Source organism: Saccoglossus kowalevskii, chromosome 13 (genome assembly GCF_978046115.1).
Source record: "Saccoglossus kowalevskii chromosome 13, keSacKowa6.1, whole genome shotgun sequence".
Taxonomy (NCBI): domain Eukaryota; kingdom Metazoa; phylum Hemichordata; class Enteropneusta; family Harrimaniidae; genus Saccoglossus; species Saccoglossus kowalevskii.
Genome location: NC_140653.1, coordinates 1896886 through 1924833, shown reverse-complemented (window position 1 = coordinate 1924833; position 27948 = coordinate 1896886). Strand labels below are relative to the sequence as shown.

General features: G+C 36.5%; 2 protein-coding genes across 5 annotated transcripts in view; one reads left to right on the top strand and one right to left on the bottom strand.

Annotated features, from left to right (window-relative positions):
* The window catches only part of LOC102802464 (uncharacterized), a 45659-nt gene extending 44008 nt beyond the window's left edge, over positions 1-1651 (top strand). Inside the window, exon 7 of the mRNA XM_006813587.3 lies at positions 107-1651. Within this exon, the coding sequence (XP_006813650.2) occupies positions 107-1099 (993 nt within the window). The 3' untranslated portion in view covers positions 1100-1651. The remainder of the gene's footprint in view (positions 1-106) is intronic.
* LOC102802336 (importin-11-like) overlaps positions 1549-27948 on the bottom strand; it is a 133410-nt gene continuing 107010 nt past the window's right edge. For 2 of the 4 annotated variants that reach the window (XM_085506850.1, XM_085506851.1), the window contains 7 exons: positions 27477-27556; positions 27264-27347; positions 21030-21125; positions 20416-20529; positions 17322-17443; positions 17072-17181; positions 14130-15121 (listed from right to left, as the gene is read on the bottom strand). In XM_085506850.1, coding sequence (XP_085362976.1) covers positions 14520-15121; positions 17072-17181; positions 17322-17443; positions 20416-20529; positions 21030-21125; positions 27264-27347; positions 27477-27556 — 1208 coding nt within the window. In that variant the 3' untranslated portion in view covers positions 14130-14519. Of the gene's footprint in view, positions 3433-3638; positions 3712-13827; positions 13918-14129; positions 15122-17071; positions 17182-17321; positions 17444-20415; positions 20530-21029; positions 21126-27263; positions 27348-27476; positions 27557-27948 lie in introns of those variants that run through there. The other 2 variants (XR_014931363.1, XM_085506852.1) reach the window with 2 other exon arrangements.

The window sequence follows — 27948 nt, the reverse complement described above, 5'->3', positions numbered from 1 at the left end:
AAGCAAGCAAAAAAAAAAACGATTGAAAAGCAGAAGCGGGTGGGAGGTTGGACGAAATGACTACTGTAGTTATTGGTCTTGGACTCTCCTGTTCTTTTATTTCTAGATACCTTCTTCTCCACACATGTCAGCTGAGCACACATCTGAAACTAGTTGCAGTGATTCCTTAGACTCTGTGAGTGTGACAATGAATACCCGGAGATTAAAAGAGAAACAGAAGGAACTCTTGCAAAAGCTCAACACTTTACAACAGAAGGCCTTCACAAGTGATAATGTAAGTGAGCTGGAATACATGGCTGTAGATGATGAAGGAAAAAATCTGACGAGTGACAGTGAGGACAACCAGGATAATGAAGAATGCAGAAAAAGGACACCTAATGTGTCAAGAAGTGATCATGAAGATGAGCCTAATTCTGGAGACGATAGCTACACGACATCATCAATGGAACCATGTGTAATGCTGGAAAAACTCAATTTGGATATGGGTGAAGCAACGAGGGCATTGTCTAATGGAAGTCGCACTGCATTGTGTGATGGAAAACCAGTGTCTTTGCAATTCAAAATGAACTCGGCTTTCCCATACTCTCAGAGGGTCATTATCAGCAACGGAGAGATTGAAAATTCAGACATTCCACAGTCAGATGATGAATCTTCATCAAATGATGCTAAGAGTAGTGACAACAGTTACAGTATGTATGGTGTGATGGAGGCAGCTCCATTAGCATGTCTTCGTAGAGTGCCTACCATATTCAATTATTCATCTACTAATGATAGCATAGTACAGTCGGTGGAGAAAACAAATAGCTCAGAGGAATCACTGTACTTAACCAACACTTTGTCAGACAGTGAATATAATAATCTTATCGTCCAAGGCGGGGGCACATCTGATCACTCTATTGATGAATCATTAATCAGTGAATCTGATACAAGAATTGACACCATACTGTCAAAACAACCACCGCTAGAGTCATACTTTGAAAAGTTAATCCGTAATGCTTTGCCTCCAACACCAGTTCTGGAAGAACCCATCAGACCACCATGTAAACCAAAGTCTGCAGTAAGGAGAGGTAGACCACGAAGAAATCCTAAAACAAAATAACCTGAAACAATTATTTATAAAATTAAAATCATTCTTCTTTTTCCTTTCTGAGTTAGTGTTATGAACTTCAGTTTTTTTAGTGCATAACAATTTTATTGACTTTTAAAAAAATGTAATATACATATTGAAAGAAACATTGTATTTATTTATTTAATTTCAGTTCAGGTTACAAGTGAGAACTAATCAGACTGATAATGCAGCCGCTCATAATGGTCTGTGTGTTGCTGGGACTTAAATTCCCATTACATGTAATGGAAAAACACAATCTCATTTAAACCATAGTAATATTAATCAAAATGTCATTAACAATATACAATTGTATTATTTTTTAGCCTACTTTGGCTGATTACCCCATATTTGTTTTTGTCTTCAGTATTGTAAAATGGAGAGTATGACACAACACCACAAGAGAAGCTGTTCTCTCAGCAAATGTATAGAGCAAGAAACTCTTGTCATTTCAGTATGGCTACTTTTATTGCAAAATATAATAGGCTTCATAATACAAGGAAAATGGTTCACCTCAACAAATAAAAGTATGTTTCTTTCCTTTCACTTTTTTCTTGAATTCTGCAACACTTGTCTTGTCCACTTGTAAGAAGACACAATGCATGATCTCTAAAATACCATTTCACCTTGTACATAGATTGTGGTTCAATCAGCCATTGAGTTTGACAGGATTGCATTGTATCTACACTAAAATTAATCATTATAGAACATAACTATTCTCACCTGCAAGACTATGGAGTAGCTTTGTCATGTCTTATGAAATGGGCATAGAAAAGAAAGATTACAAGAAAAAACAAATTCATTGAATTTGAAAATACATTAGAATAGGTGATACTTTATATAATAAGAGACATTAACTTACAAAATATTATTAAATGTGAATGTTAGCACCATTTGTTTTTATTAAAGAAGTTGCAGCAATTCTAATTTGAAGTCGTACTGGGTGCAAAGTTCGCATTGCTTAAAATTCTCAAGCACAAAATAAATCCTTCCCATGTGACCATTTCAGTTGCATTATAGAAGGGAATCAGTGAAAATAAATTCCATACAAAATACTCAAAATGTATTTTCAGCAAAAATTAATTCCAGTGAGAATAAATTATGTAGTCCGCCATCTTGATTCTTCATCATTGGAGCTTTTTCTTACCTTTTGGTGTATCAACTCATAAACCAACATTAATTACTTTTTAACTTAACAGTGTTTATTTTTTTGGAAGGTCACCACATCTTTGAGTCAGAGCTTCACAAAAGTCAATTTTTTTGCCATTAATGCAATAAGCATATATTTCCATAGAAATGAGATTTAAACCTTGCCAATACAAAGATTACTACGGAATCATGCCTGAATAAACTCAATGTTTATGGCAGTTTTATTTGTTGTGTGTGTGGAAAAAAACTGCAGTGTGTTTGCATGTAACAACTGTTTAGAGCAGGGTTTGATGAGTAAATAAAGGTTCTTATTCACAGGTAACAGCAATGGGAAATGTCAAAATTCAGAACAGCAAGAAACAAGATTAAAATAAATGCAAGTCTTAAATTTACATAATAAAAACATGAAAAACAATCATTAAAACATAACTTTGTATTTGCTTATACCTGAACTCTTGAACTGCAATTTATTGCTTCACTCAAAATGACACAATAAAACACCTGCACTATAGTTCATAGGGTCTAAAAATGCATTACTGCTAAACTTTTTACTTGGATGGTGAGTAGACAACAATGTAGTAATAAATAACTTGAAAGAAAGATAACTGTACAAATGTTGTCATCCCACCCCAATGAGTGGCAGAGAAACATGTATCTGATCTTGATACACTATTTCACAAAAGCAACGAATATGGTTTTATGAAAATTTATGAATCATTTATTTCAAAAGACCCAGACCCTTATGCTACATTCAAATTCAAGACGGCTATTACCCAGGAGTCATTGCAGTTTTTATTCAAGAATTGGCTGAACTACTGCCATGCATCAAAGTTATGATTGGTCATTTTAAAATAATAAATACCTGATATAAAAACATTGATGAAATTGAGTGTACCAAAATCAACAGTTACTACACAGTTTTCTAGCGTTAGCTCATTAAGGCATAGTTTCTACTGTATGAAAGCACTGACTGATGTTACTTCAGGCGTATTAATTGTGACACTTTGAGTTGAATATTCTTATTTTACAAACTGTTGCATCTGTTGCACAATCTCAACATCGACGGTTTCCATCATGGTTTCAAACGTTCCCTGTCCATAGATCTGTTGGCATGCTGACAGCTTGTTGATAGTGAAGTCTCTGAGAGACACCGAGTGCACAGGATCTTTTAATGAGAGCTGCATGGAGTTAAAAAAAAAGGTATATAAGCAAGACAAGCCTTGAAACATCACCAGTTGGCCATATTTGTGCATAGTATGACATGTACTGTTTACCAAGTTTCAAACACATTGGTTGATGCATGTCCAAGCAATCGTTTTGAATGCATGGATGGATACAGTAGTCACCATTTCAGCAAACTGTGGGACTATTGATTTCAAAATACCTGTCGTCTTCTCTTATCATGTTCTGTTTCATATTCATCATCTAAATCTTCTCTCTCTGACATCACCAGATAGCTATGTATAAGATGTAGAAAAGCAGGGACATATTAACTGAAGGACTGAGAAATATAACTATGAATAACGTGACAGCAGGGAATGTTAAAATGCTGTGCATCTCCTTTCCAGAGTTCCTTGTGGTTAGAACACCTAAAGTATAACTGAAATAACTCTGTTACCTAAGCTGACATTTCTGTTGATTTATAGGGGAGGAAATAAACAAAAACACTTTGTAGTATTGATGACTAACTCTTCTACAAACATCGGGTATGCTTTCAGCAGCAACAAGGCAATGTTTTGGTTGTGATGCATCAACGACAAGCACAAGATCGTGTGGTGACAGATATATTTGTAGAGATTGAATGTTGTGATGATTTTTATTCATGATAGTGTACATGTAAATACTAAGACTCTTGCCATGGTTAAATTTAAAGAAAATCAATCAAAGAGTGATAATGGAATATCAAAGACACACAAAAAATAAAATCAAAGAAAGCTTAGAAAGAACTCCCATGTGCTGAGAGTATTGGAGACACATTAAATTACTTAGCTGAAAACTAATTATGCAAATCAGAAAATTAACATGAACAGATTTGATTGTAAAACTAATGAGGTCTGCGCAATGTAACAAAAACTCTATGTACCAAGTTTAATTGAAATGTGATTAGAACCAAAAAATTATGAATTATTATGCTAATTGGGGAAATAATATGAACAGAGTTTTACCCCAAACTAATTAGGTTTGTACATTGTCCTAGAGCATCATTAAAATGGAAATTAGTACTTTAGATATCAGTGTGAAAGCTTAAAATTGGTTAATTATGCAAATTGGGTAATTAATATGTACAGATTTTAACCCACAATTATCCAGGTCTGTCTATTGTCCTACAGCATTCATTGATATGTGATGATTACGGTAGTACCTGAGATATCAATGTGAAAATTGTAAATTGGTTAATTATGCAAATTAGGTGATTAATATGCACAAATATTTACCAAAAACTAATTGGGTCTCTGCACAATTTTAGATAGATTGAAATGTGATGATTACGGTAGTACTTTAGATATCAGTAGAAAAGCTGAAAATTAATTATGCAAATTATTTACCCTGAAACTAATCAGGTTTCTGCATAGTCCTAAAGGATCTATGTACCAAGTTTCATTGAAATGCGATGATTAGTACTTGAGATACCCGTGGAAAAGCTGAAAATTAACTAATTATGCACAAATATTTATCCGAAACAATCAATCTCTGCATAGTCCTTGAGTATGTAAGTACCAAGTTTCATTGAAATGTAATGCTCACTATTTATATCAAAAGCTGAAAATTAATTAATTATGCAAATTAGGTAATTACATGTACTGATATTACCATAAAAACTATCAGGTCTGTGCAGTGTCATATGACATCTATGTACCAAGTTTCATTGAAATGTGATGATTAGTACTTGATATCAGTGGAAAAACCGAAAATTGACTAATCATTATGCAAATTAGGTAATTAGTATCCACGGATTATTACCAAAAACTAATCAAAACCTAGCATTAGTTCAGAAAATCTATGTACCAAGTTTCATCAAAATCCAATGAGTGGTTGTTTAGATATCAGTGGAACAGTCATGGAACCACTAAAAAATAGCTAATTATCATGCAAATTAGGTAATTAATATGCACGGATTTTTACCAAAAACTAATCAAATCTGCGCATATGTTCAGAGCATCTATGTACCAAGTTTCATCAAAATCCAATGAGTGGTTCTTTAGATATCAGTGGAACAGTCATAGAACAGCTAAAAATTAGCTAATTATCATGCAAATTAGGTAATTAACGAGCATGGATTTTTACCAAAACCTAATCAAATCTGCGCATTGGCCCAGAGCATCTATGCACCAAGTTTCATCAAAAACCGATGTATGGTTCTTGAGATAGCAGTGGAACAGTCGGACACACATACACACATACACACACACTAACTGCAAAGACTCCCATTTTGTGCTTCGCACATGGGAGTCAACAAGCCATGCATGGCGCATTCCCTGTTAGTTATTTATGATATAGTTGGAGCATAAACATATCAAAGATACAAGTCCAGAAGCTGATGTTTGATTATGATGATTGACATTCAGTCATCTTGTATCTGATTATCAAATGAGATATTACTTTGGAACAGCATTATAACAAAATCATTACCGATCAGTCATTTTGAATACGTCAGTCAAAGCATGTCAGAGATATAGCTCCACATTCATTGAAACAAAACACCAGTCATTTTAAATCTGATCTTAAAAACAAAATGACGTGCATCAAAGACCAATAATGTACTAATGAACAAAATCTATCAATAAGCGACCAAGATCTGGAATGCCAGATTTTTCAACACAAAAACAGGCCACCATGAATTGAATCGTCAAACCATTACATCTGTATATCCATGACATGACATTTAATGAATATATAAAATTTGAAATTGGTTGATTTCACGGCGAAAATCGTATGGAATGGGAAAACTATGACGCCTCGTGGCTTCACGATGACTTATTCAAGATGGCGGCAAACACAGGGATTTCGTTGAAGTTTTCCCGCGGTTTTCGTCTTGAAATCGACCAACTTCAGACCATCGCCTTCAAAATAATTGATGAAATTGTTTCGGGACCCATCGACAGTAGAAAGGTAGGAACTTAAGGCGAAAATAATGAAAAATTAAAGCCGCAAGCGGCGTCACCGGGGCCCAAGCTGATAAGATTCTGTTTCATAATTAATGAGGTTACATGTTAAACAATCAGATAGATCTTATTATCAGTAACATGAGGTCAAAATGAAGTTGTACCATGTATTTATCTGCTTTGGTAATCGAAATATAGTTTTCAGGATATATAATTAGCCATGTTCTTATGCACAATAATGAGATTACATAATCATATATAGCCATTTCTAATGTCAGTTACATCTTTCATTCAATGTCTTCATAATGACACTAGTTACATGTCCTGCTCTGCGACAGTGTTTTAGATATGACTGCTATGCATATTAATGAGTTCACATGACCATATATGGTCATCTGTTATTTTAATCAAATCTCTTGTTCACTGTTGTCATAATAAAACAGGATTCATCTTCCTAACTGAAACAGTGTTTAAGATATAATGGTTATGCATATTATTGAGTTCACATGACCATATATGGTCATCTGTTATTTTAATGAAATCAATTGCTCACTGTTGTCCTGAAAACCCAGGAACCATCATCCTAACTACAACAGTGTTTGAGAGATAATGGTTATGCATATTAATGAGTTCTCATGACCATATATGGTCATCTGTTATTTTAATCAAATCTCTTGTTCACTCTTGTCATAATAACACAGGATTCATCACCCTAACTGCAACAGTGTTTGAGATCTTACGATTATGCATATTAATGAGCTCACATGACCATATATGGTCATCTGTTATTTTAATCAAATCTTTTGTTCAATGTTGTCATAATAACACAGGATTCCACTTCCTAACTGCAACAGTGTTTGAGATATGACAGTTATGCATATTAATGAGCTCACATGACCATATATGGTCATTTGTTATTTTAATCGAATCTCTTGTTCAACGTTGTCATAATAACACAGGATTCATCATCCTAACTATAACAGTGCTTGAGTTATAACAGTTATGCATATTAATGAGGTTAGAAGCCCCCACCCCATGGGTGCCCAGCCACGTGGCCTAGCAGTGTGCTATTGGGGCAAAATGATGCATCTGATGACACAAATGCACATACAAAATTTGAAAGAAATCAGACTAATACAAAACATGTAGTTGCATAATTTCTATTTTCACAAAATCCAAGATGGTGGCCAAACCACGTGACCGATCAAAAATAATATTATTTTTCTCAAATGGAGCTAAGGCCAGGCATGGTAAATATAAAAACATCTAGTAGATTGGTTGAATCACCTCTGAGAAACAAATGCCCAAACTTTTGGTCAATTTTGCTTAAAATCCAAGATGGCGGCCAAACCATGTGACTGATCTGAAATCTTTCTTAGGTTTCTGAAAGCGTTTGATATACAGATGCCATGAAGCAAAATTGAAAATAATCCCTCAAGTGTTGCCAGAGTAAAATACTACTTCCTGTTTAGAAGAAATCCAAAATGGTGGCCAAACCACTTGACCAATCGTAATAATTTTTTCAAACATAAATGGGATTCATATATAGAAGCTTAATACTACATATGATAGCATTCTGCTTGGTGGTTCTGATGAAGAAGATTTTTTAGTGTTTTTTGCCGTTTTTAGGAAAAACAAAATGGCGGGAAAAGTCACATGACCGCTAAAGTTTTTATTGCTGATATCTATTACACATGAGTTGTACTATATACCATAAAAAAATCTAGACGCCTAGACCCTCAGAAAGTGGTCAAACAGCCACTTCCGGTTTTATTTCATTTCAACATGGCTGCCAAACTAATTGACCAATCGAAATTCTGAAAGCATGTTGCACCAGTTCACATTAGGGACTATCAGTAGAGAGCATTTTCAGACTATTCAGTTCAGCAGTTTTCTCAAACGGCTTGACGAAAGAAGTTGTGGAAGAAAGAAGAAGAAAGAAGAAAAAACCGAACAATAAGAATAGGGGCCTCGCCCTTTGGGCTTGGGCCCCTAACAAGCAGCCTCTCGACTGAGATAGCTCCGCTGTTAGCAATGCACATTTCAATTAAAGAACAGATGATATCATTAGAAAATGAACAATATGCATAGTATCAATGCAATGGGACTTGCTGTTTTCAACAAGAATTCAAAAATATAATTTTTAACCATAAATAAATATCACTTTTTACCAAAAATTACAAAAATATTCATCAAAATTAGAGAATTGAAGATATCATGAAATGAACAAATTTGATAGTGGTCCATATGTAGTATCTATACATGTAATATATAAGCAATTGGACTTGCGGTTTTTAACAAGAAGTTGAAAATATCACTTTTTACCAAAATATTCACCAAAATTGAAGATATCATGAAATGAACAAATTTGAGAGTGGTCCATATGTAGTATCTATATATGTAATATCAAAGCAATTGGGCTCTCAAATCTGAGAGAGGTCTACCCAAGGTACATATACACCAAGTATCAAAGCATTCAGGCTTATAGATTTCAAGAAGAAGTCGAAAAAGTAAAACATTGACACGGACGGACGACGCCGGACAATCACTCATATGATAAGCTTCGCTTGACAAAGTCGACAGCGGAGCTAAAAAACGGCTGTTATGACCCGACCTGATTTCAGTTTGGTAAAATAGGGTAACTCGGAAAGAATGGAACTGTAGCTATGGTTTCACGTTAACACCACGACGAACGAAATAACAGACATCGAAACCAACTGAGCTACAGAACTGCAGCTAGGTTCAACCACGGTTTTTTCAACACAATGGCAACAGAAAACTGCAACCTCTGCGATCGACCCACTTTCGGAAAAGACTTCTGCCAGTCACTAAATTCCGCGCAAACACGATTTCTTCTGTCCCAAGAGTTCCACAACATCCATAACCACTTTAGTTCAGTCTTTGGAAGGAATTTAGTTGATTTAACAGGAGAATCGACCTGCCCACACAGACGAGTACAATCCGACACAGGGACACACAGACTTATTCATAAACATGGTTATTCCAACACCACACTATAAATGGCGCTTTCACTATGAACCGCCACAGTAGAGTTTTTGGGGGGCTAATTTGCATAATTTTTGGCAGAGCAACTTCTCATGAACAAATTACCATCTGCACTCATCAAGGCGGTTTTTGAGAAGAAGTCATGCACAGACAGACAGACGGACGCAGGACAGAAACCCATTCCATAGGCTCAGCGGACAAGGTCCCTTGATTTCCAATGTATGTACCAAGTTTGATTAAGATACATATGTAAACAGTCAAGATATGGTTCCGGAATACCAGAAATGCTTGATTTTGATGATTTTTCAGCACAAAAATCTTTAATCAGATTGTGAAACAAATTGATGTGCAATGTATAATATTATTTATGTACCGGTATGAAGTTTGAATGTAATCGGTCCAGGCATGTCTAAGATATAGGTCTGGACGCACACACAGAGGTAAATTCGTAAGTCCCCTTTTTCGGACTGTCCGAATGGGGACTAACAATATGGCTGCCAGTTCACAAAATTGCACATAGCCAACTTTGAACAAAATTGGTCAAGGCATGTCAAAGGAATTGTTTAAGGACAAATAAAAATATAAACTATTAGGGGTGTATAAACCCGTTTGTTTGCCTAATGACATCTACCAGAAAGTCTGTGGAGATAATAAATTTCATTTACTGTAAAGCGGTTAATTATTCACTGGGTTTTAATTTTGCTTATTTCGCTGACTGGAAAATGCGCTAAATTAAAATCCAGTGAATATATGTAAAATTTAGCATAGAACACATTATTCTAAATGATAAAACCGTGAATTTAAAACACACTGAATGTGCCTGAAATGGTAAATCAGCGAAATTTAAACCCAGCGAAAATTAGTCATTTTACAGTATTACTCGTTAGGCTTAATTACAGATTACAGCCCCGAACGGAAACAATTAGGGAATATACCCGAGTCCACAACAAACACACCAGGGTAGCATTCCCTATAGAAAAAAAAGCCTCTCCTGAGGGGTCACCCTCAAGGCACTCACGCGAGAGGCCCAGACCGTTCATTCTCACAAACGTTCTCGCTAAATCTAAAATCTAAAACTACTCACTAACAAGGAGTCTTGTTCCGGGATACAACCACTCGGGCGACTCTTCAGGGACCGGGAGCCTCAAGAGTAGACCCCCCCAATTTAGGGAGGCTACTAAAGCTGGCCGACTGAACAATAAAATAGGGCCCCAACAATTCTAATGCATCAAAAACAGTGTATTGCTGGGGTTCGATAGCGCCGATTGAAACCAGCAGCGTCAAGCAAAGAAGGGTGGTTTCGGCTGAAGACACTGAGGACCTGAGGGAGGATGAGGAGTCAGAGACCAAAGAGGAATCACGCGTCACTACTGCAAGCGTCCAGGGATCAGAAATTCTCCTGCGCCAAGCTGGTATGTGCTGCATAAGGCGTGATTCCACGGGAAGGGGCGGACGGGGGTTCAGAGCTAGTGCTTCCCAAACTCCAGCCTCCACTATGGGAGGACGAAGACAGGGAGACTGAGCCTGAGGACTAGGATAGACGCACAGACTCAGAACTGCCTCTTGGTCAACTGGCTCGTATGAAAACAAAAGTCTTGCGGCTATCACTGCCTGGTTCACAAGCTGCGACCTTAACTGCATATTAGTAAGGGTCAACTGGGCTTCAGTTGGTAGGGTATCTTGTGACCGCGACAAAGTGGGGACGAGAGACGACAAAGCGCTCGCCCCCTACTCCTGCTGGAGGAGTGGTAGCTGCACCCCATATAAGTCACTGCAGTCCCCCCCCCCAAGAGTCACAAGTGGGGGCAATCTGCGTGGCCTGGTAAGACTCAGATAACAATGCCTGGTCAGCCCGAGCCTGAAGGGGGTGGGGAATACGGAGGACAAATAAGGGCCCCCTCTATAAAAGAAGTGGATGCTCCCTTTCCCACTGATGTGAGTTGTCACCGGTGTTTCCGCGTTATCGACCGACATCTCCGTCATCTCAGAGATAAATGGTTTTGAAGGTCTTGTCTCAATCGTCGACCCGCCACCTCGAGCAGGGAGTCAGATCCTGACAACTCTCCAACAATATCGGTTGTTGATCGGAGGCAAGCCTCGACACGATTACCAAGTGGAGGGAGAGATTTTTTTCACTCATTGAATCAGACATTACATCGCTAGCTGCGGCTAGGGATTTCGCCTTTTTATCGCGATTTTTACCAGCTTTTAATCGCTTGCCTTCCGCTTTCTATCTTGCCTTGTAATGCAACCACGTTTTTGGGGTCCCATTGATCGCATAGACTATCTAGGCAATACCCTGAATCCCTACCAAACGGAGACTGCGGGTCCCAAACAGGCACTTGTTTAAGGCAGGATGAGGATGTCCTACCGTCCCGACTATTGTGTCGGGACATTCTTCGTCTTTTTTTACGACTTAGGCATTATGCTGTCAGGAAAAAATTACGAAATGAGATCGTGAAAAAAACGAGAAAATTCATGCCAGAATTCGGAATCCAGTGAATATAAACTGAGCCGGTGATTCAACTAAAACAGGTAAAAAATGGGGCCTTAAATAATGGAAAGCCTTTACCGTAATGGAGTCGATTGCCAACACTAGATTCCTAGATAATCTGTCATAAAACTGTAACCTGTTCTCCTGTCGTGCGTAGCAGCAGAGCTCAAAAATATCTGCACCTGTTGGTCGCGAAAACAGGAGAGAAAGGTCTGGGCTTCTCTCGCGTGAGTGCCTTGAGGGTGACCCTTCAGGAGAGGCCTTTTTTTCTATAGGGAATGCTACCCTAGGGTGTTTGTTGTGGACCCGGGTATATTCCCTAATTGTTTCCGTTGGGGGATGTAATCTGTAATTAGGCCTAACGAGTAATAAATGAAATTTATTATTTCCACAGACTTTCTGGTAGGTAGTAAATGTAGTAAACCAATGTGACCATCAATTAAATCATAAAAGAAAATGACAGTCGCAAAAGCGAGCGATTGAAAAGCGGAAGCGGGTGAGAGGTTGGGCGAAACGAGTTTTGTACTTCCTTTTTTGATGAAGCGATGCTGATGCCACATTGTTGCCATAATGAGGCGACAATGAAGCGAAGCGTTAACCGCCCAACTTTTTAATGTCGTGACATTGATGCGATGCTGAAGCCACAACAATGCCATAATGATGCGATGCTGAAGCAAAGGTGAAGCTGAAGTGAAGCCAATGCTTTCGCGAGAACTGTACTGTACCCCGGGAAGGTCAATCCTTGTAGCACAACATACATCTAGTCTGATATACCCAGCAAAGGTCAATCCTTGTGGCACAACATACATCTAGTTTGACATATCCAGGCCTAGCCAATGATGAACAAGCCATGCATGGCACAGTCCTCGTTAGTTATCAAATTTAAGATGTATAGTTTTGTTTATAGTATAGCTGGAATATAACCATGTCAGGAATATGATTTTGTAACATTAAAATGATTGACATTTGTACCTAATCGTCAAACAAGTACTTGTCCATATTGAGAGATATTGCTCTGGAACAGCATTCAAAATCAGCTATTTTGAATACATGTATATATATAACATGATGTATAACGAATATATAAAATTTGAATATAATCAGTCAAAGCATTTAAGAGATGTGGCTCTAGAACCCCAATCATTAAAGCAAAATGGCCGCAAGTCAGCCATTTTGAATCCAATCTGAAAAATAAAATGACATGCATCAGAAACCCGCAATGTCTAATGTATGTACCAAGTTTGAACAAAATCCATCCATAAATGCCAGAAATGCTTGATATTTGATGATTTTTTAGCACAAAAATGTCCACCATTTGGCTATTTTGAATAGGATCGTCAAACCAATAAATCTGTCTATCTATGACATGATGTATAATGAATATTTAAAATTTGAACATAATCAGTGAAAGCAGGTCAGAGATATGACACGAGAACCACATTCATTAAAACAAAATGGCCGCCAGACTGCCATTTTGAATCTTATCTGAAAAACAAAATTATTTGCATCAAGGTCCCATAATGTCTAATGTATATACCAAGTTTGAACAAAATCCATCGGTAAACAGCTGAAAAATGCTTGATTTTTATGATTTTTTAGCAAAAAAAATGGCCGCCATTCGGCCATCTTGAATCACATCGTAAAACAAAATGATGTGCATCAAGGTCCTATAATGTCTAATGTATATACCAAGTTTGAACAAAATCCATCTGTAAACAGCTGAGAAATGCTTGATTTTGATGATTTTTAGCACAAAAAAGGCCGCCATTCGGCCATCTTGAATCAGATCGTGAAACAAATTGATGTGCATATGTATAATATCATGTATGTTGTATGTGTGAAGTTTGATTGTGATTGGTCCAGGTATTTCTAAGATACAGGTTTGGATGCACACACAGACGCACGCACAGACACACAGAGGTCAAAACTAAAAATGTGTAAAAAGCAGATATGGAACAATGTAAACTTACTCTGCTTGGAAACCACTGTCACTTCTACAAACATCATGCAAGACTTCTACCAGTACATATATAATACCACAGAACTTCTCTTGAATGATGCTGAAAATAAGCGTCAAATATTCATGAAGCAAAATCACATAGTATGTGATGTCTTAATACCACAAGACATGACATGTCATGTCATGTCATAGCCCCCGCTCAGAAAAAAATTTAAAAACTTATATTGAACTTAGTTTGTGTCAGAGTGAATTAATTCATTATGAGCTGTATTAAAATTCTGTTATTAAATGTTCAGAATTGATGTGTTACAATTTTAGGGGGTGGGGTAAAAATTTATTCATTTGGCTTTTCTGAGACAATTTATAACTTGTTAAACATATAATGCGATGTGCACTTGTAAACAATTATTACCTGTCCCTGTACCAACTTTGAACAAAACTGGATGACATATCTGAGAAAAAGCTGTTAACAGCTAGAAAAAGCTTGTTTTTTTTAGATTTTTGAGGGAAAAATGGCCTCCAAGTCGTAAAACTTTATCCAATCAAACAGGTCATGAATGACACTGAAAGTTGCAACATATAATTTGTCCAGTTTTTGGTTTGGATGTAAATTGGCAAACATGATTTCTATGGCATTCTCAGCAAGAACACCAGAGAGCAACAAACAAGTACAACAGGTAAAATGACATGCAAGTATGCAAATCAGATCTGCAAATATGTTGAAGAGTCAGTGTTGTGTCTGTTTGGATAAACTTCTTTGTACAACTGTATTCCTAATACAAGAACACCGTCAATCACAGAACTGTTCCAGCGAAAAACTTCTGATATTTCAAACAGTAACAGAGCAAAGATACCGTTTGTCATACAAGTACTAGCACCAGATGAAGAACTGAGAAACTGCAATGATCCTTGGTGTACATTACCTGTGTCAACAACTTTACTTCCCATGTACTTCATGTACAGATCTACATGTAGTTTATGGCCCTGAATTAGTTTCAATATCTCTAAATAAGAACAAGAGTACTTCTCATATGACAATGATACAAATAAAGTGCAAGAATCAAGAAAAAATATTATCAAGTTTTTATTATCATACATTAATATTAACAAATCATGTGAAATTGAACTTTTATGTACAGAGAAACACATATTTATGCTTTGGTTGACAGCACTTCTCAAAAAAAAAAAAAAAGACGACCTGCAAAACTTTATACAATTGTCAGACATGCAGCGAATAGTATGCTTTTGTAATATATGCAGTTTCAGTGGCTTTGCTTTCCGAGAAAAAAATTCTGGCTCTGCACCTGAAAAAAACAAAAAAACATTTAGTCAAAAGTAAGCAGAGATTGTAGCATATATGCTCCCATTAGCTGTTAAATTTAATTAAAAAAGATATTTTCGTACTGTCTTTTCAGTACGAAAATATATTACTTAATATATTTATACCAGCCAGAAAGAAATTGCAAGTTTTCACTGAGCAATTAGGAATATACATGGACAACAATTGATGCATTTCTAGCAATATACTGTTTGAAAGGCTGCAAGATGTAATGAAGTAGCGAAGTAGCGAAGTAGTCTGACTGGCTGGGAAACTGCACAGTACATACAAAAATGTATGCTCATGATATATGAGCAGCTCCACCAAATATAAAAATATTCTTTCCATAGTTATGACTCTAATGTGAATGTGATTTTCCACTCCTTAGCAATAGTAGTTAGAGTATTGTATTGTACTGTATCGTACAAGTTTATTGTGATTCTATGTGTTTGTAATATTATTTAGCTTTATTTAGCATTCTGTTTAGTTGGTTAACTTTACTGTATCTTAATGTAGTTCATTTTATTTTTATACGACCATAGAACAACTCACTGTAGTTTGTTTTAATGTTGAATAAAAATTAAAATCAGTCACTGTATAGTGGTGACGTATATTTGCGCAAAATTGTTGCAAGGACAATACTTTTCTCGATTTGCATGAAATCGTGCGTCGATATAAAAATGCATGGAATAGTCGGCAGTATCGATCAAGTTCGTCTAGTGTGACATTCGTGGCTGGCGACAAGGTGCCGTCTAATCGTTTAAATAGGCGTCAAGGAGGAGTGAAAAGACCTAATTTGGTGCTACAATAGACATCATAGAATGTTGGAAAATTACAGTCAATCAAAAAAACTGTTCACATGACAACAACAAAATATTCACTATATTCATTATGCATTATTTTTTTGTTGGTAGCACGGTACGGTAGCTTACTTGTTTTCGAAGTGTTGTAATTGTTGATTAGTACTCAGTAGTGATTATATTAACGTACAAAAAATAAATTCGTTGAATTGTTATGAAATGCAAGTAAAATTCAACTTAGTTTTATCGTAAGCAAATGTTTTCGGTTACATGTTAACGCTCGATGAGACAATATCCGCCATGTTATCCATGCCCACGACGCGTGTTTATAATGACCAGATAGGTCAAGTCGCTAATCAACCAATCAAAATGCTGGATGGTGCCCATGTGCTCAAATTACCATAAAGCATTTAAATATGACAGTTCAGCGACCTCATGGTGAAAGCAAAACGAAAGACCAGATTTACCGATGTTTTAGTGCGATCTTTTGGCTTCGTTTCTCATGGGGAAAAAGGCAGGATTTTTTTAATCGGATTTAGAAAAATAAATAAACGTACCGTCCCAAATAAAAATGTGCCGGATGGAATTTTTCTGTGGAAAAAATAAACGTACCGGTACGTTTATATTGGGACATTTAGCGTTGTGGGCAAGCTCTCCTGAGTAGCGACATATTTTTAACTTCGCCTATTGCGTGATCAGTGGATTACGTAAATAAACCAACACTTTCAATGAGTACATGCCGACCCAACTAAACTTGTTTATGGCTGTTTATGAACAGCGAGGACGCATCTCATAGAACAATAGCTGTGGAAATCATAAACAAATGTAAATGTTGCGGAAATCAAGCATGGCGATAATGATTTTGAGCGAGGCAGAGTCTGGCAAGCGTCTCAGAGCAGCATTGCGCCGACACCACCACGACGTTTGAATCCCGGTGAGAGCACTGCAAACCTCTTAAGTCACGAGGTAAACTTTCAATTTACACAATACATAATCAGTTCCTACAACCATAATAAAAAGGCAGTTTTTCTGGCGAAACTCTCGCCAGGTTAGCAATAGTTTCTCACGATCACCAAACCGGAGACACAAACGATAATACAAAGTGTATAAATACCATAACAAGCACAGTTTCTTACCTTTGAAATTGACGAGACACAATTTTGTCCATAGAAGCATTGCACAAATAAAGATTCCGGAATACAATATCCTCACAAAATTGACTGAGTTGTATTCAAGATGGCATTCCCTATATAGTAAATATTGGTAAGTTGCATTTATTTTATCACACTTGTACTGTGGCAGAAATGCTACATTAAAATGACTTATTAATTGTCATAATAATTGATGCAACACAATGTGAAAGATTTAAATAAGTTTGCTTCCTACCTTGAATTCACTGTTAAAAGTGAACCTAATGCAAAAGCTGACAATTTCCTCCTTTCTGTCTGTGTAATCATATCAATCTTTTCAACCCACATGTCTATTAGTGATGATAGTAGTTCTGTACTCTAGAAAAATACCACATACAGCAAGATAAGTAGACTGACAATTTACTTTTACCTACGATGTTCCCAGAAACTTGTACGTCAATATAAAATGGGATCAAAGAAAGCTTAGAAAGAACCCCCATGTGCTGAGAGTTTTGAAGACACATTAACAATTATGAACAAGTCATTGAAAATGACACAGTCCCCGTTAAATTTTTGAAAGTTCTCAAGTTCTCTTTGTGCTCGTCATATTAAAGCGAAGGGGTTGTCGCGAGCGTGTCCTTGAAACTTGAGTTCCAAGTGGCCTATACAACAGATTGTTTATTTAAATCAAAACACATTTTCCATGTGGCCAAAAATAAAAACAGCCGTTATTCGGCCATCTTTGATCTGATTATGAAACACACTGATATGTATGTGCCAAATACAAATGAAAATGGTACATAAATTGTGGAAATATAGTAGTAAGGCCAAAAAGTCAGATGGCTGTCAATCAGCCATCCATGACCAGATTTTGAAACAAATTGTCATGCACATGCATTCTAACATGTATAAAGTACATGTATGTGCCAAATTTGAATGAAAACTGACAGAGCACGTCCAAGATACCACATAAAAAAAAAAAAAAAAGATGCCTGCCAGTCGACCATCTTTGATCCAATTGCGAAATAAATCATCATGGACATGTATCCTAACATGTGTAATCTATGTACCAATGTTGAATGACAACTGACAAAGCATGTCCAAAATACAACATTTTCACAAATCGGTCCAAGGGATTCTTAGATATGACTCCAGACAGATGCACGGACGGACGGACGGACGGACAGACAGACTCAGGAACTCACGGACAGTCGGGGACATGTATCCTAACATGTATGATCTATGTACTAAATTTGAATGAAAACTGATAAAGCATGTACAAAATACGACATTTAAAAAAAACAAGATGGCTGCCAGTCGGCCACTATTGACCCAATTGTGAAATAAATCGTCATGAACATGTATCCTAACATGTATAATCTATGTACCAAGTTTGAATGAAAACTGACAAAGCATTCCCAAAATACAACATTTTCCAAAAACAAGACGGCTGCCAGTCGGCCATTTTGAATCGAATCGCTAAACCATTGCATGTGCATATGTCCCACATAAAGTACTAGGCACATGCAAAGAATTAACTGAATCAGTCAAAGGGATTCTGAGATATGACTCCGGACGGACGCACAGACGGACGGATGGAGACCGAATTATAAGTCCCAGTTTTCGGACTTCGTCTGAACGGGGACTAATTATTAATATGAACAAATTTTAACCCCAAATTAATCAGGCGTGTCTATTGTCCTAGCGCATTTATGTATCAAATTTTATTCAAATGTGATCAGTGTTAATTAATTACGTTAATAATAAGCATAAATAATTACCAAAAACTAATTGGGTTTCTGCATAGTTCTCTTTAAAAGTTTCATTAAAATCCAATTCGTGGTTCTTTATATATCAGTAGAACTTTATGCAAATTAGGTAATTAATATCCAATTAAAACTTATCAGGTCTCTGCATAGTCCTAGAAGATCTACGTAGCAAGTCTCATTGAAATATGATGATTAGTACTTGAGATATCAGGCAAAAAGCTGAAAATTACCTAATTATGCTAATAAGGTAATTAATATGCACAAATATTTACCAAAAAACTAATCAGGGGTCTGCACAGTCCTTAAGTAACTATGTACCAAGCGTCATTGAAATGTGATGATTGCTACTTGAAATATCAAAAGCAGAAAATTGATTAATCATTATGCAAATTAGATAATTAATATTGCACAGATTTTCACCCAAAACTAATCAAATCTGCGCATTAGTTTGGAGCATCTATGTGTCAAATTTCATCAAAATCCAATGAGTGGTTCTTTAGATATCAGTGGAACAGCTAAAAATCAGCTAATTATCATGCAAATTAGGTAATTAATATGCATGGATTTTTAGCAAAACCTAATCAAATCTGCGCATAGGCCCAGAGCATATATGCAACAAGTTTCATCAAAAATCAATGTATGGTTCTTGAGATATCAGTGGAACAGACACACACACAGACACACGCAGACAGACTTACTAACTGCAAAGACTCCCTTTGTCAAAAATCAAAAATGATTGTCTAAAAAAATACTTTAAGGTGGCGTTGGCGTGGAATTTCACTTTTTTTAACTTTTTATATAGCAGAAAACATCCTTGTTCTTGAGTGAAAATTTCAAAATCCTATTGTGAGTAGAACACCTTATAAACTAGGTTTAAATTATTAAAAACACATGTGCCACGGTCTTAGTTTAACTGTTTAATTTGCATAAATCTTGCTTAATTAATGTTGATTGACCGCTAGAGCTTAACAGTTGTATGCAAATCATGTTTCGGGAAGACCAGTTTCGTTTCATTTAACTTCTTTCACCATGGAGCTACCTCCATGGTTTCACAAATGGCGTTCATACGCAACACATCAGCTATTTTATATCCCAAGATTTATTTATCATATACAACAATACCACGCAGAGTAAAAAGGAGAACAGATCCGGAAAAGGAAAGACGGACACTATGTTAGAAAAAAAAAAGAATGTTACTGAAGGAATCAGACTGTGGTTTCTATCATAACCAATGAGAAGACGCGATTTTTAGGGCATACTGTACCGAAAGTGACAGCTTCCCGACAGAGTCCGACTCGGAGTATGAAACAGACATGGGATCATACATATGTACAACAGAAGAAACAGATATGCCATGGGCCATAATGACAATATAATGGAAGAAGATTCTGAAGTCCTGGGTATAATCGACCTAAAGTCCCTGAACGAATGCTTGGAGAAAGCCGCGACCTGTGCACTCTGTGGAAAAGGAACTTTGACCATGCATGAAAAGACGCGACAAGGCAGGGATATAAAATTGTCAGATTAATAGAGGTGGTACTTGGTGGAATTTAGAGATGGAAAAGTGCTATTTTGAATTACCTGTTTTTCACAATGACGAGCAACATCATCCAAGAATGAGAAAAAGAAAGTTTCATTCTGTAACATAATCCTTGCCAGAACAGACAGGTACATGGATATCACCATAGGGTATTCCTGAGAAGAGAAATATTCAATAAAATTCAACAAGTTTTCTGTAACAGAATATATCCCTGCATTACAGGCACTTTCACATTACAATGCATTTGCCATGATTCGTTGGTTTTTATTCTTCAATAAATCAGAATATGCAGACTGTACACTACTTTGACTTTGGAAAGTGGATCATACTACATACTAATCATCAACTTGTTTAGACACTTGGCAAACTGGGATAACATTAGTCAATGAAAAATTCATGCACAAAATTAAATATGCCATTATAATATAGCCATAAGTAATATATTTTCCAGATGTTTATTTCTGAGGGTGATGTTATGTTATTATGTTATAATATGTTATTTGCCTATGCCATTGGTGGCAAAAATGTCGTAGGTGAAAGGTTAGCAGAAGCCAGGCACAATATGACATCTGATGACCATAGCAACAAAATCTCTATTTAAAAGGGTTGTACCATGTACAGTAAGTTTTCAAATCATAAAGTAGTATATACTCACATCTCCTTTCAATACAGCATGTAATATATCTGGTAAAAGCTGTCTGAACATTTCAGATCCTTCCACAGGAAAGACTTTTAAAATGGTCTCCATCACCTGTATAGTAAAATATAGCAGCACTGGTCACATGGTCAATCAATCAAATCAATATATACAAGTCACACAGACCCCATTGCAATTAGGGGAAATGTCTAAAATAAAGTCATCACATCATCTTTCATCTAAACACAAATTGTTTTGTACTGCTACATGCATAATATGTGTATATGCAATTAAATTGGATCTAAAATCCAATCTAAAAAATAAAATAACGTGCATCAGGAACATCAAGAATGTCCAATGTATGTACCAAGTTTGAGCAAAATCCATCCATAAATGCTTGATATTTGATGATTTTTTAGCACAAAAATGGTCCCCATTTGGCCATTTTTAATAGGATCGTCAAACCAATATATCTGTATATCAATGACATGATGTATAATGAATATTTAAAATTTGAACATAATCAGTCAAAGCAAGTCAGGGATATGGCACTAGAACTACATTTATTAAAACAAAATGGCTGTCAGTCGGCCATTTTAAATCTTATCTGAAAACAAAATGATGTGCATCAGGAACCCATAATGTCCAATGTATGTACCAAGTTTGAACAAAATCCATTTGTACACAGCCAAGAAATGCTTGATTTTGATTGTCACAGTGTACGGCCTGCTTATCGCAATTGAGAGGTCTACCCACAGAACTCACACTGGACAGGGGGTTCTTTCACTGCTAGTATGGGTAGACAAGACAATAGTACTGGAAATGAAATACACATACACCAAAATATCCTGACTTTAATACCTCTCAAAGTAATTACAAGAAATAAAGCACAGAGAAATACAATGAATAAAATCACTAAAATAGGGGATTGCTTAGGGAAGTGAGCATTGGTGATAACTCACACTTCCATGATGTATTAATGGACGACAGTCAATGGCTTCTGCAACACAACAACAGAGAAATACAGGAGTCTTGCTTGCAGAGGAACGCTGGTATTCTGGAGGGCACCGCTGAAAGCAGGAGATCACAGAGCAGTTCATACAAGTCTCACAGAATGATGGTTGTAGCCTGTAATATCGTATCGTAGTAGAACACACAGGAAAGCAAGTTGAAGTGACGGACACCAAGTTGAAATGATCAACCCAAACTGTCTTTAGTCTGTCCAATTTATAGGCATGATTCAGTATCACAACCTGGGTTTATACATTTGAACAAAATCCATCCATAAATGCAAGAAATGCTTGATATTTGATGATTTTTTTAGCACAAAAATAGCCACCATTTGGCCACTTAGAAAAGGATCATCAAACCAATATATTCGTATATCAATGACATGATGTATAATGAATATTAAAAATTCGAACATAATCAGTCAAAACAAGTCAGACATGTGGGTCTGGAACATCTTGAATTTTCAAGGTGAATGTTCCGGCGAAGCACTCCGCTATCACCTTGAAGTATTTCATTAGGAATATGTGTATGTGACAATGCCCTCACAGTATAGAATCAATTTACCAACAGCCAATCATATTGCTTCTTTCTTCAACGCGCTTGGCCAAGCTATCAAATTCATCACGAGATGCCCCATGCGCTCCACTCTGCCATGTATTTCTATGGGCTCTGCGCGAGCTGCTGTGAAGTACCGGTCGAAAAGCCGGTGAAAACGACTAAATTTGAGAAAACAGCACGACCTTAACTTTGAAGAAATCCTAAACAACCAAATTTAAATATGTTGCATATGTAGGGGTAATCTTGTTACACTGTTCAGAGGTGTCAACGACCATCCCAAAACACCGTTTTCTTAGAATTTATCGGACTTTGTTTTCACCATGATGATTGCCAGGCGGTGAAAATGTCTGACTCGAGAATAAATTTCGCTGCGCACAGTGGAAGCTGTGTTGGCTTGGATGTCAAGGCAATACAGCGACAATATCCATACATCATGCAACTCACTGATATTCAGACTAAAGCTATTCAAACTATACTTAGTGCCGTGTCTGATGTGTTCGTTTTTAGTCGCACTGGAAATAGTAAATCCTTATGTTATTATGCTTTACCGGCCTTGCGACTGTCGAGCGTGGTAATAGTGTTGTCACCACTGTTGGGTACTATAGAAGAGTAGGTGTTATACCTCAAAGTTCATGATGTCACTGCAACATATATCGGCAGAAATGAAGCCGAAGACATCAGGAATGCAAAGCTCCAGCCGTTTCTGGCAGTCATTGTAACAAAGCTTTCTATTGGTCGGTAAACTTTCTATCGCGCAACCACGTGACATACACGGTTATGAATAGAATTACCGCACGATGTTGTAGAGGGAGGAATATCCGAACGAAACAACACCGTGCAGGCGGACGATGGTCTGGAAACCCATTCATTAAAACAAAATGGCCGCCAGACAGCCATTTTGAATCTGATCTGACAAATAAACGGATGTGCATCAGGAACGCGTAATGTCTAATGTATGTACCAAGTTTGAACAAAATCCATCTATAAATGCCAGAAATATTTGATATTTGATGATTTGTTAGCACAAAAATGGCCACCATTCGGGCATTTTGAATAGGATCGTCAAAACAATATATCTGTCTATCTATGACATGATGTATAATGAATATTTAAAATTTGAACATAATCAGTCAAAAGAGGTCAGAGATATGGCACGAGAACCACATTCATTAAAACAAAATGACCGCCAGTCGGCCATTTTTAATCTAATCTGAAAAACAAAATTATTTGCATCAAGGTCCCATGTCTAATGTATACACCAAGTTTGAACAAAATCCATTTGTAAACAGCCGAGAAATGCTTGATTTTTATGATTTTTTAGCACAAAAATGGCCGCCATTCGGCCATCTTGAATCAGATCGTGAAACAAATTGACATGCATATGTATAATATCATGTATGATGTACGTGTGAAGTTTGATTGTGATTGGTCCAGGCATTTATAAGATACAGGTCTGGACGCACACACGTACAGACGCACATACATCAAAACATAAGTCCCCAAAGCTGGTCAATCCTTTCTCAGAAACAACGAATTTTCCATGTTTTCATTCTGTTTTCTGCACAAATTGCCCATTGAAAGTACAGTAGTGAAATAAACCAGTTCTGTGACTCAACATACTACTTGTAACTGTGGATATTTGATGTTCAGCGGTACTTTGTGCGACCGAAGTTTGAGACACAGCAGTGTATCATGTACGGCAACCAGCACCGCAACCTCAGTCTCAAAACATCTGACCTGGATACATCTATATAACCAAAGTTTTTGTCGTTGTTCTGGGGTAAGTTTGATGGTGTAAGATCAGATTCTCGCATTTTTGTGACACGTACATGATATGCCTTGTCTTAACTCCGGCCGAAAGAGAGACTTTGCACGCCGTTGTTCTAATGCAGTGGTTGGTGTACAATCGGCACAAATCTGCAGCTTTTGAAATTACCTTCATCATCTCCTGTAATTTATTTACCCATAGTGGAGAATTACAATACCATATATCATCGTCGAATTCTGCATTGTCCCGTGTTCATTAAAACAGATGGCAATTACCAGATGCAGTTTTGTCAGCTAGAATTCAAACACCGATACGGGACACTGGTTGTTATTGGTGGCAAACATTTTTGCCTGTGACTCGTAGTTTTTTGCTTTTATTTTTGTCCTTTGATCCCTCAATCTCATCTAGTTGGTCCCCAGTTAAACATAAAGATAATGTTTTCTTTAAAATGGATTGCGAACCTTCAACAATGTCACAACACCGAGAACACAGCGTTCTCTGGCGTTCATTTAAGCACCTCACAGTGTTGAGGGACGGTGATTTAGGTTTATGTGGCGAACAACACCCAACGACCGACGCTCACAACTTAAATCCCACTATTAACAAAAAGCAATATTATGGTTATATAATTTTGTTTTTAATTCCGTATTTTTTTCAAAAATTCAACCACTATATTTCCCTAAAAATCAAATACTACCGGTCTCATGAATTTCCGTATTAAACCTTTAGTCAATTCATGTTCCAGGGCCACTTGGTTTAGCCGTACATTATCAGCCAATATACCAATAATTGCATATGCAAATTTTGTGTTTGGACCAATCAAATCGATGGATTAACGCCATCAATATACTGGTACAATATAATATTATGTATGTGACAAAAATAACAAAATTTTCAAGAACAAGAGTTGGCAGAGCCATCTCGATGCTGGGAAAATAAGAGTATTTAAAGGTGTGTTTTGGAGCAATGGATTGGCGAACAGGCAGAAAAGCAATTTCAAAAACTTTGACTTTGTTTCAATGAAAACTTGAAGTATACATAAGAGTACGACGTACATGTTATTATTTATTTATTTTGGAAACACAATTTTTAACTGAAGGAATTAAACTAAATTAAATAATCATGTTAGAAATGACTACTGTTCAACTCCGTACGTTTAATTGTACTTAGCGTATGTTACTATGACAATCAACCAATTTGAGAAAAACAGTCGACAATGACTAAATGCATGGTCACAGCCAAATCGCTGTTTAATTGAAATAAAAAAAAATCAAAGAAAACAGGGAACTCTAAGACAGAAAGAGAAACACGAGCGATGTATTTGAACACGGTTACTTTACGTTTTTTTAGTAACCATGATCGAACAACAGGCATTACGGCAGCCAAGTTTGTTTAACCTTGATCAATGCAGTAATACCCACGATGTACTATTCCCATAAGCGTGGGTATGTAGAAGTTCATAGCCAAGTGTACTGCGGCCAAGAACAAGGTAAAAAATTACGTGATGAGACCATCTCGATTTGCCATCGATTTCCGGGTTCGGGTGCGTTTCATACAAGAAGATCGATACGAACTACACGGCCGAGTGCAGTAGACATACTCTTGATGGCAATAGGAAGTTCGAAGGAAGTTAATACAGTTGATTTATAACAAACAAACAAACAAACAAAGTAAATGGAAATCACTTTTCAGTCCATTTATTGCGCAACTGTGAACTCACGACAGCATTCTGTTAACATCCACACATTTTCATAAAATCTCCATGCACTTTTTGATCATTCATAAGTAAAATACACTACAATTTACTCCAGAAAAACAATTTTCTTGGTACATTCCTACATTCTTGCATACTAATATTACTAATGAGGGATTCAGACACATTCCAAGCTGAACAATTTTCTTGGACTAATAACAAAGCTGGTCAATCCTTTCCCAGCAACAAGAAGAAGATGGCTTCCAGTTGGCCATCCAAACACGAAAAAAATTGTCATTGAATCCTAACATGTCTTCATTATCATGGAACAAGAATCAGTAAAGTGGCATTGTGGCTGTAATATTCATGTTAGTCATTTAGAGAACATTGCACTTGAGTTACAGTTGCTTTCAGTTGCAATTATGAAAGTATTTGGACTTGCGGTTTCGGACTAGTTGTCGAAAATAACACTATTTACCAAAAATGACAAAAATATTCACTAAAAATCTGACAGAAGGCCACCCCAAGTACCATTGCTAGAAATATGAAAGCTATTGAACTTACAGTTTAGGACTAGTTGTCGAAAATACAATTTTTTAACAAAAATGACAAAAATATTCACTAAAAATCCAAATTTGCATATTTTGACACAAATTTAACAAATTAACGACCACCCCAATACCTTAGGTACAAATATGAATGTAATTGGTCAAGTACTTTTGACGCAGGACAGACGACGCTGGAGGACCCCCCATACCAACAGCTCTACTGGGTCATCTGCGATGACAGCGGAGCTAAAAAATGACATAGGATGTCAAAGATACAATATTTTCAAACAACAAAATGGTCTCACAAAAATGTAAGAAAATTCAAAAGACAATTTATAAATGTAGAATGAAAATTCATATTAAAGGGAAAGTCAAGGCTAACAACATACTACTCCCAGATAAAAGAGCTGGCAAATGTAAGAACATGCAATTTACAGTTTTTTTATATCACTTTTCATTCTCTAGATATTCAACTTTTCATTCAATTCATGTAGTCCGTTGTTTTAATACATTTAATACTAGATCATTTTACAGAAAATCCATGAACAGACATTTGAGGTCAAGACAACAAAATACTTCACATGGATGGGTAATTGTCTCATACTTTCTGACCCATATAATTATTTCCTTGTGAGAACACTTGTAATGAGTAATTAAAATGTCATGTGACCTACCCTCATTACCATAACAATGCCCTCTGGTTTGACATCATTTCCAAGATGTGAGGCACAGGCTGCGACAACAGTCCCAGAGTAACTCTACAGACAAAACAAATGTACACATATAAAAATCACTGTCATCGACAGGGAGTTTACAGCATGATAAAATAACATGTTTCATAACAAATATTGATCACACAATTCACATAATTAAAATTTGTACAATACCTGTAGAAAGACTTTGGTACCAAGCAACACATATGCTGTAATAATGTTAAAGCATGGTTTTAAAGTTTCAGATCCAAGCTCTGAAAAAAACAAAAAGTGTACCGTAAAATCTGTATTAGAAGCCACATCCCTAATAGAAGTCGCACTCAATCTTTTTGTACAATTGAGACCCACAAATTCATCATTTCTCATATGTGTAGATGCTCTAATAGAAGCCGCATCCCTTCTGTTGTATTGTACCATTTTAATAGAAGCCACGGCTTCAAATACAAATTTTACAGTACCACATATATCAATCTTACTAAGCCAGGTTATATGTATATCTATCAAAACGCTTAGTAATGACTGGAGCTTTCTGTGTACTGCGGGATTTGAAGGCCAATCAAATTATGGCACTTATAAAAGTGTGTATGGACTACCAAAGTTCAAAATGCATATAGAAGTATGTAAAAATGTAGACAAACACATTATG